At 41.9% G+C, this 14,956-nt stretch overlaps 1 protein-coding gene across 1 annotated transcript in view; it reads left to right on the top strand.

Moving 5' to 3' along the window:
- The window catches only part of Eml6 (EMAP like 6), a 325,012-nt gene that overhangs the window by 147,060 nt on the left and 162,996 nt on the right, over positions 1-14,956 (top strand). Inside the window, exons 3-4 of the mRNA XM_052198122.1 lie at positions 6,777-6,936; positions 13,213-13,311. Coding sequence (XP_052054082.1) covers positions 6,777-6,936; positions 13,213-13,311 — 259 coding nt within the window. The remainder of the gene's footprint in view (positions 1-6,776; positions 6,937-13,212; positions 13,312-14,956) is intronic.

Raw genomic sequence — 14,956 nt, 5'->3', positions numbered from 1 at the left:
TGACAGGAGTCAATTTAAAATATTTTAATAGTACAACCAGGCCACTGTTAAATTTTTCAAGATTGACAAAGAAGTCCAAATTTTCTTAGGACTGCAAAGAGTTAGATTTATGGACTCTGAGCTGTCAGATAGACTTGAAATATAGGTGAGACCAGGTATGCTGCCCATCTCAGAGTAAATCCCAGCAGAGCTGTGGGGAGCGAGGAGACAAGCCTTGGCTTGAAACATGTTGCAGGATGCCTTTGCTGTCCGCTGGGATGATTTCCTTGTGGGAATACGCGGGAGAATATCTTTACGGAGTGTAGTCTTGTCCCATGTGGAGAAGTGCAGGAGACAATACCTGTCATCACAGTGCGTCGTTGCACAGTATGCAGACATCCATATCTTAGTCTGATGGTTGGTTTATAGGGAACTGCCTAGGCATGGAACAGTATAGAAGGAGCAAATATCCTTTATGATTTATAAAGGAATAGGCTTGGTTTTATGTGAGGAGAATCCATTCATAGAAATACACCAATTTTTAAAATGCTTCTGGACTGATGTAAGGTATTTTGGGATTAGGAAGGAAGATCCTGTTGTTTTGCTAATTTTAAAAGATTCTTTTAAAACTATTATTTACTTTAAAATATGTTTTTATATTTAAAAATACTTTTTTTTTCTTTTTGGTTTTTTCGAGACAGGGTTTCTCTGTGTAGCCTTGGCTGTTCTGGAGCTCACTCAGTAGACCAGGCTAGCCTCGAACTCAGTAATCCACCTGCCTCTGCCTCCCACATGCTGTGATTAAAGGTGTGTGCCACCACTGACCGGCTAAAAATATTTTTAATTAAAATGAATTACATTACTTTCCCTGTTTCCTTTGCTACATCTAACCCCTCTTATATCCCCTCCCTCCAGCCCATCTCATCTTCTGTACCCAAATTCTCTCAAATTGGTGAACTTTTTTCTTTTATTATTGTTTAATACACACATAGACACAGACAAAAAGACATATAGACACACACACACATGCAAGCAAGCATGTGCTGATGCACAAATATATAACTATAGTCTCCTGGATGCATGTTTGTGATTTATGTATATGATTTTAGGGTTAACCTTTTGTACTGGATAAGTTAGGGAACACATCCTTGGGAAAGGCTAAGTCTCCCTCATTAGTCATTAGGTGCCTGCTGTTCTTTGTTAAGGGTTGGTCCCCATGAAATCCCCCCTTTGCCTTAAATGTCTATTGATATTGCTATTGTTCAGGTTTGTTAGGTAGCTATTTCTAGGAGACACAGTGTCACAGCAGACTTCCTGGTCTTCTGGCCCTTACAACCTTTCTGTCCTCTCTTCTGATGTTCTCTGACCCTTAGGTGCAAGAGCTGTGTCATAAATATATCTGTTGGGGCTGTGTTCTCCACAGTCACTGGAAATGGTTTTCTTGGAGTCCATGAATGTATTCAAGGTATGAGGAAAGTGGCTAGACACCTATGATAGCCTAAACCAAATTAAGAATTGTGCTGCTCTAAACAGCAAGCTGATGCTACCGATTATATTCTTAACAGTCCAGTTGTTGATATTCATGAAGTTTTTTTTAACCTTTTTAAGCTTTCAAAGTGCTATTGAACTGGCACATTTAAGATAAATGTAAATGCAACTTGCCTGTGTTCTAGGGAATACATGGATGGTGTCAGTTTATTATCAGATGAGAGGAGTGGCGTTTCAGGGAAGCCAGCAAAGAAGAGCCAAAGGATGAAGTCATGTGGGCTGTCCTTTACTGGTCTGGTGCCTGCACTTATGCTTCTGGTGCTAAGGGACTGCACCTAGTACCTCATGGTGTGCTAGACAAATGTTCTACCACAGGAAGTCATTATCTCTGTCCTGTCTATCTGTTTGTTTCTAGTGCTGGGGTCTGAGCCCTGGGACTTGTGCATGTCAAGCAATCACTCTGCCAGTCTCCCATTGATCTACATCCATTCTGACAAGGCCAGGAAGTTAGGTTTCAGCAGGACACAGTGTGAAGGCTTCCATGGTGATGGACTGGAGGAAAGATCTTAGAAGTTTACAGTAAAGGGGGAAATGGTTGTAACTCTTCGTATGTCTTAGAGGGAAGTTTCTCAGATTAGCACCATGATTGGAGACCTACCAGTTATGAAGAAAATAATTTGGCCCCTTTTCTAAGATGCACATCTTGCATGCAAGCTGGGGAAGGAAGCCTGAGACTTGAGGCTTAGAAAAAGAGAAATAGCTTACTTTTTGTTGTACTCAAGTGGTAAAGAAGGAACCTAGAGAAATGAGAACCATGGACTAGAAAGAGGTAGTTTCAAGAAAAGCATAAAATAACTTTGATTTAAAAAGCTAATTGCAATGGGAGATTTTAAATGCATCTAGTGAATGTGTGGGTATAAGATAACATCTGAGATAGTTAACCCCACAGTAAAGGCACTATGCATTCAGACAGGAGTGTTTGGTAGCAATACTGAGTAATTTCAACTGATAAGTCTAAATCATGAAAGTCTCACTGACATTTTTGTTTGGTTTGGCTTGTTTGTCACTATAATAGAACAACTGAAGAAAGAGAAGGAAAAAAGTTGATTTTTGACTATGGTTTCAAAGTTCATGCTTACAAGGTCCAATTATCTTGACTCATGGTAAGGGAGCATGTTAGGGCAAAAGAGTATTGTGGAGTAATGGTGGCCAGGAATTAGAGGAAAAGACAAGTCACTCACTCCAATGACCTTCCTACTACCCCCCACTCCCAGGTTCCTGGAGCCACTTCCCAATAATGCTGTCTAAGTTTGAACCCATTGATGGTTTAATCCACTGATTAACTCAAAGCCCTCACAACTCACCTTCCAAACCCTTGCTGTATTGAACCAATTCTTCAATGCACATTGGAGAATACTTCATATCTAAACCATAATAGCCTCTTTAAAGGTTGTTCACACCCTTTTCTTCCAATAATTTCCCTCATTTCAAACAACTGAGAAAACGCAAGGCTACTGGTTACACCCCAGCTGCTTGAGAATCCCAAGAATCTGCCAAGTATCTCAGTCATTTAAAGTAGAAGCTATGATACAGTAATTGAGTTGTATCTATTGGGTTGTCTCTAGCCACTCAGGGGTAGTATACCCTTCCTCTTTCTTTCCTAGGCCCTGAGTAGGCCCACAGGAGAGAGGAGAGAGATTGCAACAGCCAAATTGTTAGCAATATCAGTGAGCATCTTCAGCAAAGCATTTCTGTAATGCTTACTTTGCCAGGAGACTGCTCAGAAACTGTCAAGATAATGAAGGAAAGCTCCCCCCCTAAGCATACAGTCATCCAAATTATTTTCTTCATCACTGGTAGGTCTTCAATCATGGTGCTAACCTGAGAAGTTTCCCTCTAAGACATATGAAGAGTTACAACCATTTCTCCCTTTACTACAGACTTCTCAGATCTTCCCTCCAGCCCATCACCATAGAAGCCTTCACATTGTGTCCTTTTGTAACCTAACTTTCTGGCCTTGTCAGGATCTTTTCTGAGCTACCTCTGCCTGATATACCCATATCATTTCCTGCTCTTGCCAAACTGTGAAAATTGTCTTCTCATAACAAACGCCCTCTCATACCCTATATTTTATATGAAGTTGGGTAGCCCCTGGTGTCCTGGGAGGCTGGGTACTCATTCTCCATCTTTCTACCTCACCATGTATAGCGGCTGACACTCCTTTTTAGGGCCACTTTGAAACAAATAACTGTTTTGTGTTTTTCTATTTGTGTACTTTACATATCAAATCCCTAAAATTATAGTGAATGCATTCCTTAGTATGTGCCATTGTGTCTTAGACGGGCGTTTCACAGACAGCTTCCATTCACTCTATTAATGGAGCAGTATGACACTTCATAACCTTTTGGTAGTTTTCTAGGACAGCTTTTGTGACGGCTTTGGTCTTAAGTATTCCCAAACGTCCAAGGGGTAAAGGCTTGCTCCTCAGGAGTGTGGTGGTGGAGCTTTTAAGAAAGAGTCTGGAGGGAGTTTTTGAGGCAAATGGCCTTACTAGAGCTAAGGCGCTCTGCCTCTTTCCTTTGTTTTTCCCTCCCAGCTATGATAGGAGCCATTTTGCTTCCACCACAATGCAAGGACAACTTACTCACAAAGAAAAAGTGGTAAATCTGAAGCCAAATATATAATTTCTTTGTATGAATTGGTGCACTTAGTTATTTATGGTAACAGAAACCCAGTGAACTATTAAATACTATTAAATATCAGACACAGGAAAATTCTAACCATACTGTGAAGAGAAGACACTATTTAAACTAAAATCATTTTTCAACTAACATGGAAAGTGCTCTCTGACCTTAAAAGGGTCTAAGTCCCTACCATTCCCTGTTAGTATAAGAGCTACTCTCATGAGTTGTCTTATTACTCATTATAAAGATACATAATAATAACATTATTTTAAAACTGTTATACTTACATCCATGTTTATTCATTTATTTATTTATTCATTCATTCATTTATTCACTTGTGCATGTATATGGGTACACATATGTCATGGTGTATATATGGAAGTCTGCAGATGACTTGTCAGAATCACTTATATCTCCTCTCACTGTGTTGGTGGTTTGAAGTGCCTTTACCCTCAGGGCATCTCACCAGACCCTGAATATGTGTTTCAGAGAACCTACTTGTTACATGTCAGACTCACTTATAAGAAGATTTAGTTATTTAGTGTATGTGAGAGTCTGTGTGTTCACCCCTCAGGGCTTGGGTGGAGAGCTGAACAGGCTGGATTTCCAGACTGGTAAAGCCCCAGGTTTTGGCTCTGCCGTTTTTCCTGATTCCTAGCACCAGTCTTTGTTTACACGTTGTTGTCTTCTTTACACGTTGTTGGACATGGTGATTTTCCCGGCTTGACTCCCTTGCATTCTGCTCTTGGCTGCTGCAGGTGTTGTGGAACATGGCTTGTTATTTGCTGAAGTTTTATTTTGCTAGAACTACAGAGGGAAACTATTCCACAAGCCACATGCTTAATAATCTGCAGTTCCCTTGGCATCACAGTGGCTTATGTAAAAGAAAGTTTCACTTCAAATGCAAAATCTATGACAACAGACACATAGCAATATTTGACCTTGGGACCTTTCTGTCCTTTGGACTCCTAATGAGAACAGGATCTGTCTTATGTTTCTGCAAACCTGCTTAATTAATGGAAAAGTGAATTTCCAGCAATAGCAGTTTTGTTTTCATTGCTTCCTTGTGATTTTCACATCATGTCCCCCACTCTTGTTCATATCCTTGTCTCCTCATATCCACCTTCTGCCATTGCCTCCCCCACAAAATAAAACACAACAGCAACAACAAAGCATGGGAAACATCTCACTGTGGGAGCTGTAGTGTGTCAGTGTGTCACACAGTAGATCCCTCTGTCCACACATCTTCATTTGCAAATGTTCACTGCAATGAGTCATTGTTCTGATTAGAGATCTCTGGCTTCTGTGACACCTCACTGGAACTCTCCCTGTTATCCTGTTGTTGCCCTGTGTCATGGAGATCCTGCAGCTTTGGAACAGCAGGACTGACCCTTTCGTGCACCTCAACCATTCACAGATGACAGAGATTTTTGATGGGCCAATTTAGAGCTGGTCCTGGGTGTTGCTGAGCTGGTCAGCCTGCCTGTTCTCCCTTATCCTCACCACCAGGATAAGCTCTCCAACACTGCTCTGGCTAGGCCATCCAGTGCAGCCATTGGCCAGAGCAGGGTCAGCTTTTCTGCTTTCATTCTGTGGGGCCAGTTCACCTACACCCATGCCTCCAAAGCTAGCTCCACTCTGCTGTCCAGTCGAGGTGTGGGGGTCCCAAGTGCTGGAGCCTGTGAGGGCTGGGCCAGCTCTCTTGATCTCACACCATTGGGGCTGGCTCACCCATGCCTTTGGCATTAAGGCCAGTTCCACTATATTGCTCAGGTGAGGTACAGGGCCTGTTCTCATGAGTACTGCAGCCAGTAAGGAGGGAAGGCTAGCTCTCCTGTTCTCATGACACCAGTGTCAGCTCTCCTAGGTACTTCAGGTGTCAAGGGGGTGCATCCCCCTCCCCCGACATACACACATACCACCTCATGCCAGACAAGGGGCAGGAGCAGCTTTCCCACACTCATGCATTTGGGGCCTGCTTACCTGTGCCCAGTCCACCGGGGCCAGGCTCTACCGTGCTGCCCAGATGAGGTGCAGGGTCGCTGTTGATGAGGGGCAGGGCCAGCTCTCTGCTCTCATTACCTCGGGGTCAGCTATTCCCTACTCTCATGACCCTGGGCTCAGCTCTCCAAAGTGCCTCAGATACAGAGGGACCAGGAGACAGAGGGCATCTTTACCCCCACCTGGGCCATCTCTCCCTTGCTCTGTCTTCAGCGCTGGCTTACCCACTCCAGCAACAGCATTTTTTTTTAAGTCAAAAGCTAGGTTGAATGTTTAATAATATTTTGAAAATAAGTAAATATAACTTAACAAATTGGTAGGACCATATAAAATATGTTATTAGAGACTTGAGACCATGGTTAATATAGACTTATAAGGTAACTAAGTAGGTAAAATTAGATAAAAATTTCCATCAAATTTACTAAGATTTACTAAGCCAAAGCTGAACACTTTATTTTATAATAATCAGGCAGTTGGCTGCTTTGGGAACAGATAGACTCTTTGTTCTGAGATCATCTGGTTTGATGATTTAAAATAAACAAATTGGGGTAAAGGAGGATCAATATATATTGGTTTTTGTTCAAAGAGAGAATGTTAAAAATAAAAGGTCTTTTTCTTTTTCAGCCTTGCCTTACACCCAGATAAAACTCTGATTGCAACTGGCCAAGTTGGAAAGGAGCCATATATATGCATATGGGATTCCTATAATGTCCATACTGTGTCTATTCTTAAAGATGTCCATACACATGGAGTCGCATGCCTGGCTTTTGACTCGGATGGACAGGTGCGTATCTTTCTAATTTATAATTTCTTTAACGAGTCCTTAAATTTACCTAAAATTGTAATACTGGCAGCTACGAATGTTGGCTGCCTCCCCTTGGCAACCTCCTAGAGTTTCTCACTGTTGGTTCGTCCCTCTCAGCAGGTGTCAGGTTGGGCTGTCCTGGTTCCACTCCACTATCTGGTTAAAAAGCTCCATAAAGGAACTCTGAATTCCAGACCATGGGTGCAGTGACCCAAGCTTGTTGCCTGTCATTGGCAGCTCTCCTGGAACCCAGGCTGGACCACGCCATTTGCGGAGACCTCACATCCTGGTCAAATGCTGTGCTGGGCTTCAGGTGGTCACTGCACCTCCTAGGGGTCCGTTCAAGACTCCTTTTAATTCTATCGTGAGGTTACTTCTTATTCCTTCTTCTTTCCACCCACCAGCCCCCGTCTAATTCAAGCAGCCAGCAATCCCTGTGTGTTTATGCTTTCCTTTGTAATAACACTCACATGGATTCTACCCTTCCCCCACTTTCAGGCCCAGCCCCTTTCACTCCAAGTCAGAGCCATATATCATGCTATTTAAACACTATCTGAATTACTGTCCTTGTAATTCTTATTTATTTATTTAGCATATATTACTATTTCATGTGTATGTATGTATGTGTAGCACAGTCGTGCCTGGAATTCAGAAGAAGTCATCAGATCCCCTAGAACTAGAGTTATAGATGGTTGTGGACTACTACATGGCTCTAGGCCACTTGGCCAGCTCTCTAGTTTCTTCTGCACAATTTCTCAGTAATTCATTTCACCAGCTGAAAATGTCCAAGTATCTTAAAGCCAGCAAAGCCCCTGGAAAGTAGCATTGAGTGAAGTACAAACACTGTAGGTGAGCGTTCTCTGTTAACCAGCTTTTTTACCCACATTCTCCATGTAGTCAGGGTGGACTATGCCTTTGTAGTTGCATGCCCTGGCTCATGTTCCAATCCGCATCTGAAGTTTGCTATCTGCCTGTTTTACCCTCTTGAAGAGACTCATTTTGAAAATGCCACAGAGGTATGAAACATTCCCAGTCCCCACAAGTTGTGTCTCCTTCCTTGGACATACAACAACACTGGCGGAAAGAAGGCTAATGTATCTTTGAAAGGTGAATGGCAGAACTGAGGGCTTCTTCCTGGCTAGGCTGCACTCACATGTGCCTTGCCGCTTCCCACCGCAGCCGTCACCGGTCCCTACATAGCATTCCTTCGGCTGTCTCTTTCATCCTTTGTATAGCAATTATTTTATTCAATCAGTGTTTAGCTAATTCCAGTGTTCATTCTGTGAGTCAGTGTCATAGAAAAACCAGTAAAATTATACCTAGACATTCACCCGAACTAAGAGTGGAAGAAAACTGCATGTGACAATGAGTTGACCTGAATAGAATCATTTTAAGGTAATTAATATTGTGCCATCTTCTGCTGTTGTGAGAGAGAGCTGGAACTGATATGAATGGCTGAACTGAATGGGACATGCAGCGTGGACGGCCACAGACATAGGCTGGCACCCCCACTCTCGTGCATGTTCCCTCACTTTTTAATCTATTTTGTTTTCCAGTATCACAAACATGCGTTACCCTGGAGGGCAATCCCGCTGTGACTATGAGTTCATTGTTCTTTTTACTTCTCTTTATTTCCATTTTATTCATCCGTCTCCTTTTGGATTCCTGGCTATTTGTCTTGAGGTTTTATTTGAGAGGTGGGGAGTTGTGCGGGCTGTGTGGTTTTAAGTGTCAGTGGAGAAAAGTAGCCTATTAGCCAGGTGAGACACTTCAGCTTGCTGGTGCCCACTTCTTCAGGCCTGCTGCATTCTCTGGGCAGAGTTCGCTGAACTGTAGTAATACTGAGGAAATGACAAATTCATCACTACCTCATAATTGACAAAGGCAATAGAAATGCTATCTCAGTAGCTGTGGGGCCTGTCACTATAAATGAGCAAAACGGGTTTTTTTTTTCTATTGATTTGCTTTTTGAACTCAGGAAAAGTGAGTGCAACTGCTAATGTTTGTAAACTGATTTTCCATTAAAAACAAGCTGAATAAAATTCACCCATTCCAATATTCTTGTATTGATGAAAATATAAATCATGTTTTATAATTTAGTTAATGTATAAGAGTTTGGACGTTTGTACTAGAAAAACCATTGAGTATCATAAGCAGAACTTAGTATGTCCGTATGATTGGACCTTGGAACACAAAACAAAGAAGCATGGACAATAGAGACTTGGTTCACAGTGCTTCAGACAGGAGCGAGAATTCTACTGGTAACTGGATGAGAGGTCATTGATGTGATAGTCCAGCAATGGGTTTGGCCGTGTCCATCCGTTCTGGCCTTGAGTGAGGCTGAGGACTAGCGTAATGAGCAGTTTGTTTGGTGGAGTAAAGTCGAAGGCAGGACAGCATTCAGGCTGTGGTGTGATTATCCCTCACCACCTTTCTCCAGGTCAGTGCAAAGAAGAACAAATGAAACAGACAGAATTTTAAAAATGCATAATTTGATGAGGAAAACACCTTAACTGAGTTCAAAGTTGCTGCCAAGGTGTGTGCTGAAAAAAAAAAAGAGGCTAAAACTGTTCATCAAAACCCGCTGCTCTGCACTTGGACACTGAGAATGAGAACCTGCCGCTCTGCACAGGACAGAGAACTTGCCCCACAAACTCCACAGCAAGACTCCACTCATTAAAGGCCCCAACCACGAAAAGGCAAAATAATTTGAAACTGTGGAGCCTGTGCCTTGAAGGCATCTGAAGGGTTTTTCTATTCCTTGAAAGCAAATGCCAGGAGAGTATTTTCCCAGAGTGAGAAAATGGAGGCTATCATTGAGGAAGCCAATACCCACAGAATTTAGTCATGTTGTGTGCATGGTTATATTTTTTGCAAATATAGAAAATGCAAGTTTGAGCTAGTCATAAAATCTTTGAGAGAGAAACGCTGAGCCCAGGCATCATGTCATAGGTCCTGCAAGGAGGCCCCTGCAAAAGCCATTCTGTGCAGCTGAAGCATCAGTTACAGTGGAGATCCCAGAATAGTGGAGATGTCACAGTCATGGGACATCTGTTGAGGACAACTTCAGGCACAAAGTACAGCCAGGCTACGAGAGAGAATATATGTGCTGCAGGCAACAGAGCTGCAGCCTTTTAGGACTCAGATAATTCTAGCACAAGCCCCAGATATGACAAACTTCAGGACATGGTCTTTTCCCTGCTGGGTTTCAGGCTTCACTGCTCCAGTCTTTCCTTGTGGTGCTCTGTTTCTTCCCTTTGGAATGGGAGTGTTTATTCTGTGCCTTTGTATGTTAGAAGTGTGCAACTTAGAAACATTGTACAGGACTTCACAGTTAAGATATTGTTCGACTCTGGAGAAACTCAGCCATTAGACCTATTAACACTGTTAGAACTGTAAACGACTATGGTAGGAATCTTTGATGTTGAACTAAATACATTTATATAGATGGCTATGAGCCTGTGGAACCAAGGAGAAGATTATAGCTGAAAAGTAGGTCATGTGGGTGTAAGTTGACAAGGGGGTAGAGTAGTAATGGTTAATACCGTCAGCCAGACACAATTTTGAATCACTTAAGAGCCTCTGGTGTGCCTGTGAGGAATTATCTAAACTGGGTTAATTGAGATGGAACAACTCTCCTGAGCTGTGGGTAGTGCCCTGAACTGAACAGAAAGGAGAGAGAGAGGCAACAATGAGCATTGTTTGCCTTCTGTTTCCTGACTTTGGGTGCACTGAGACCATCTGTCACCTGCTCCTGCCACCCCCTTCCCTACCACAATAGACCGTATCCCCAGAACTGTGAGCCAAAACCTACCTTCCTGAAGTTGCTTTATCAGGTATTTTATCACAGCAACAAGACAAGTAGGTAATAAATCAGTGAGAAATGTGAGCCCACATATCTCTGTATTACCACAGTCCAAATCATTGGATTTCTATAATTTCACCTAACTCGTGGAGTTTGACAAGGTAAATGCTAATTTTGTACTCATTTCACAAATGAGAAAACTAAGATTTATTGATGTTGATTAATTTTCCAAAGTATTTTTGTCATACCCAATTATGTATGCATATCTAAACCCTCATCAGAGAAGATTCTTTTTGCAGTAGATGCCGATTAACAGAGAGAACTGTTGTTAGTTCACAGTTCACAGTTCACAGACCTCACAACTGTCTAAAGCACAGAAAATAGGAGACTGAAGATTGCTCAGTCCTAAATGGAACGTATTACATACGTTCCAGACTTGAGCCTCATTGTGGATGAGGGGGCAGAAATATTGCGGTGAAAAAAGTGAAAGGAAATGCTCTGGACACAGCAGGGCTGCTACACATGTAAACTCACAGTAGCAGTGATGGCACACGTAAGACCCGTACAAGGCCGGGCCAGACAACCCAGTGTAGAGAGGGCAGCTGAACATGAAATTCTACTAATTTCTATGTTGTTGGCAATCGTTAGCTGTTGGGAGAGAGAGAATCGGTTTTCTCTAAGAGTGTAGCCCCTGGAAAATCAACTGTGCTCCACTAGATGGGAACACATTGGAGAATATTTGGACAGCACAGATTAGTCTTGATGGGTGAGGAAATCAAAAGACACAAAGTTGGATAAATAGGGAAGGGAGAAGTGGATATAATTAAAATACACGGATGAAATTCTCAAAAGATAATAAATTATCTTACATTTCCAAGTCCTGCCATTTGGCTAATTAGAAAACAAACTGCGTTCACTTACTCTGAGTCAAGACCTCTAACATGTGGTTCTGTCTTCTAAGAGGTGTCCTGCAAGAACCCCTGTATCAGTGTCACATACACCTACCTACCTTTGATGCTTTTCATTTTGCTTGTAATTAAAAGTTGAGTTTGACTGTGAGGACAGGAAACTGATGTGACCTCAAATGATGAGTAGCATATAACATGTTCCTTTTATAGGATTATATATCCTTACACACAAGCTGTTTGTGAAATTATATAAATTAAGGACAACATCAGGCTCATTTATTGGATTTTTTTTGGGTATGTGTTTGTCAGATTCTTCAAAATGTAGTGTGATGGAGATGCTTAGGCTGGACTTCATACTTCCTGTCCTGGCTAGTTTTGTGGGTCAACTTGACACAGACTGGAGGTATCACAGAAAAAGGAGCTTCAGTTGGGGAAATGCCTCCATGAGATCCAGCTGTGGGGCATTTTCTCAATTAGTGATCAAGGGGGGAGGGCCCCTTGTGGGTGGTACCACCTTTGTGCTGGTGGTCTTGGGTTCTATAAGAGAGCAGGCTGAGCAAGCCAGGGGAAGCAAGCCAGTAAGAAACATCCCTCCATGGCCTCTGCATCAGCTCCTGCTTCCTGACCTGCTTGAGTTCCAGTCCTGACTTCCTTTGGTGATGAACAGCGATGTTGAAGTGTAAGCTCAATAAATCCTTTCCTTCCCAACTTATTTCTTGGTCATGATGTTTGTGCAGGAATAGAAACCCTGACTAAGACACTTCCCTCTATCTTGCAGTAAAAAATCTGACTATGGCGGCATAAATCTATAATCTGAGTAGTCAGGTGGCTATGGCAAGAGGATGGCCATGAATTTGAGGCCAGCCTGGTCTACAGAGTGAGTTCTGGGTCAGCCTGAGTGAGATCATATGTCAATTTTTTTAGACAGAATTTCACAATGATATTCACTAAGTATCACAGGCTGGCTGTAGAGTTATAAATCCTCTGCCTCAGCCTCCTGGGATCTGAGTTCACAGGTGTGAGTCATCATTCTGATCTCCCACTTAAAACACATTTTAAGTGTTTATTAATCTCTGCCTTCAAACTATCTTCTCAAGAGTTTCGTGGCCTGTCAGCAACTTTACAGACTTTGCACAGTTGGATCCTGTGGTCAAAAAAGAACGAATGAGTGTAATATTTTAGGACTGCAGTGTCCGTGTAATACCCTGGAGGCCCTCTGCAGGAATACAGGACTGTAGTGGCTGTGTGATCTACTGGAGGCTCTCTGCAGGGATACTGTTAGTGATGGGGTTAGGATGGGTTTGGGTTCAATACCTAGTCTCTGGTAGATAATCAGTAACTATTCATTGAAAGGTATGGATAACAGGACATCATTTCTTTACTTTCAGATATTAAATTATTCAAATTATTTTTTGTTCTTTCTTTTTCTCTTTTCTTCCTTCCATCCTCTCTCTCTCTCTCTCTCTCTCTCTCTCTCTCTCTCTCTCTCTCTCTCTCTCTCTCTCTCTCTCTCTCTTTCTCTCTTTCTCTCTTTTCTTTCAGCATTTAGCCTCTGTGGGATTGGATGCCAAAAACACAGTCTGCATTTGGGACTGGAGAAAGGGAAAACTTCTGGCCTCAGCTACTGGCCATTCTGACCGGGTAAGACCTTTGTGAAACTGTAAACTAACTATCATTTTATGTCTTTAAAAGTAAATTTGCCATAAATAAATTTTCTCCTACATATTTAACTGATAAACACAATTTACTCATGAATAGTGGTTAACTATCGCTATTCATTAGCAAAGCAGATTTTCAGTGCTGGAGTTTGGCTTCTTATAAACTCAAAATAGAACAGAATTTGAAATCATAGTCGTTTGCCTCCTTGAAATTGTTGTTAGAAAACATTCACAAAAATATTACTATAAGTGCTTGTATTTGATTTGTTTTCTTAATGCTGAATGTAAAATGTCTACTTGTCATTAATACTGAATTTAGTGTGATCAAAAATGGTAATCCCATAGGTATACCAGGCAAGATAAGGGATTATGTGGGTACAGCCTGTACCTTACCAGACACTAATTTCTCTGTGGACTACATAATTGTATGCCTTGCTTTCTAGTTTCTTACCTTCCTTTTTTTGTATTTTTTAATTGTCCATATCTAATGAGGCCCTAGTTAAACATTAAAAGTCATCGTCTCACTTAGTATGAATTCTGAAGATTGTTTCTAATGGTGTGTTTACAAAATAAAGGAACTTCACACTGATTGTAAGTTCCCTTCCAGAATCAAGTCTTCAGAAAACCCCAGACTGACCATTCGTAGAACTCAAACCAAGTGTTGCTAAAGGATCAGGTACCTTGATCAACTGGCTCCTAACTGTAACTGCACATGTAAGGGGCTTTGCAGCCTAGTGATGAGGGCTCTGCTCTCAGGGATTTGAATTTTATTGAGACTGTTTTCTGTTGCTGTGACATAATGCATGAAGAAGTAAAAGAGGAAGGCTTGATTTTGGCTCATGGTGCCAGTGGTGTTGCTCCAGGCTTATGTAGCTGCTTCCTGCTGGGCCTGTAGTGACGCAGCACATTTTTGGCAAAACACCTTGGGAGCAACAAGCCTCTCATCTCAGAACCAGACAGGGCAAGAAACCTGGAACAAATCACATACTCTTCAAAGACACCCGCCAGGTACTGATCCAATTCCTCCAACCAGCCGCTATCTCTTGATGAAGTCTGCTCCAATGAACTCATTAATAGATAATGAGATTAGCACCCTGTGATGCAGCCACTTTTCAAGAGTTGGTCCCACTGGGGAAAGTCCTCAACAGTGAGCCTTCCGAGGTAATGCTTCATGTGTAAGCTGTAACTGTACTTTGTAAAATGCTTAGGTTAGAAGTTCTAGATGTCTCCTTTTTCACTCCATCGGTATCCTGTGAGGTGAAGTGAGATGAGTTGGATTGGACTGGTATACAGGTTTCCTTTGATCACAGAAGGTGGACTTGAGACCCAGTATACAAAGTCGTGATGTAACATTGGGTTCTGTTGAGAGGGAAGTATTTCATCCAACTTATTTTGTAATTATAGCTAATTTTGTAATTAGCTACTTGTGTTTCGTATCTAGCATGAATTAGTATGTTGTTTATCAGACTTGTTGACCTGTTATCTTGGAGGAAAATAGTAGATTAAATTTGAAAATATTCTTCATTGTTGATAGCTTCTTAGAAAGACTAACACCACTCTGTTTGGTCAGGTTGTGGAATTCCTATTAAAGGAAATTTAGCTAACCCGTCATTATGTTATGAGTCTCT

The sequence above is a fragment of the Apodemus sylvaticus genome, chromosome 11 (genome assembly GCF_947179515.1).
Source record: "Apodemus sylvaticus chromosome 11, mApoSyl1.1, whole genome shotgun sequence".
NCBI lineage: Eukaryota > Metazoa > Chordata > Mammalia > Rodentia > Muridae > Apodemus > Apodemus sylvaticus.
This window is presented reverse-complemented; position numbering and strand designations above follow the sequence as displayed.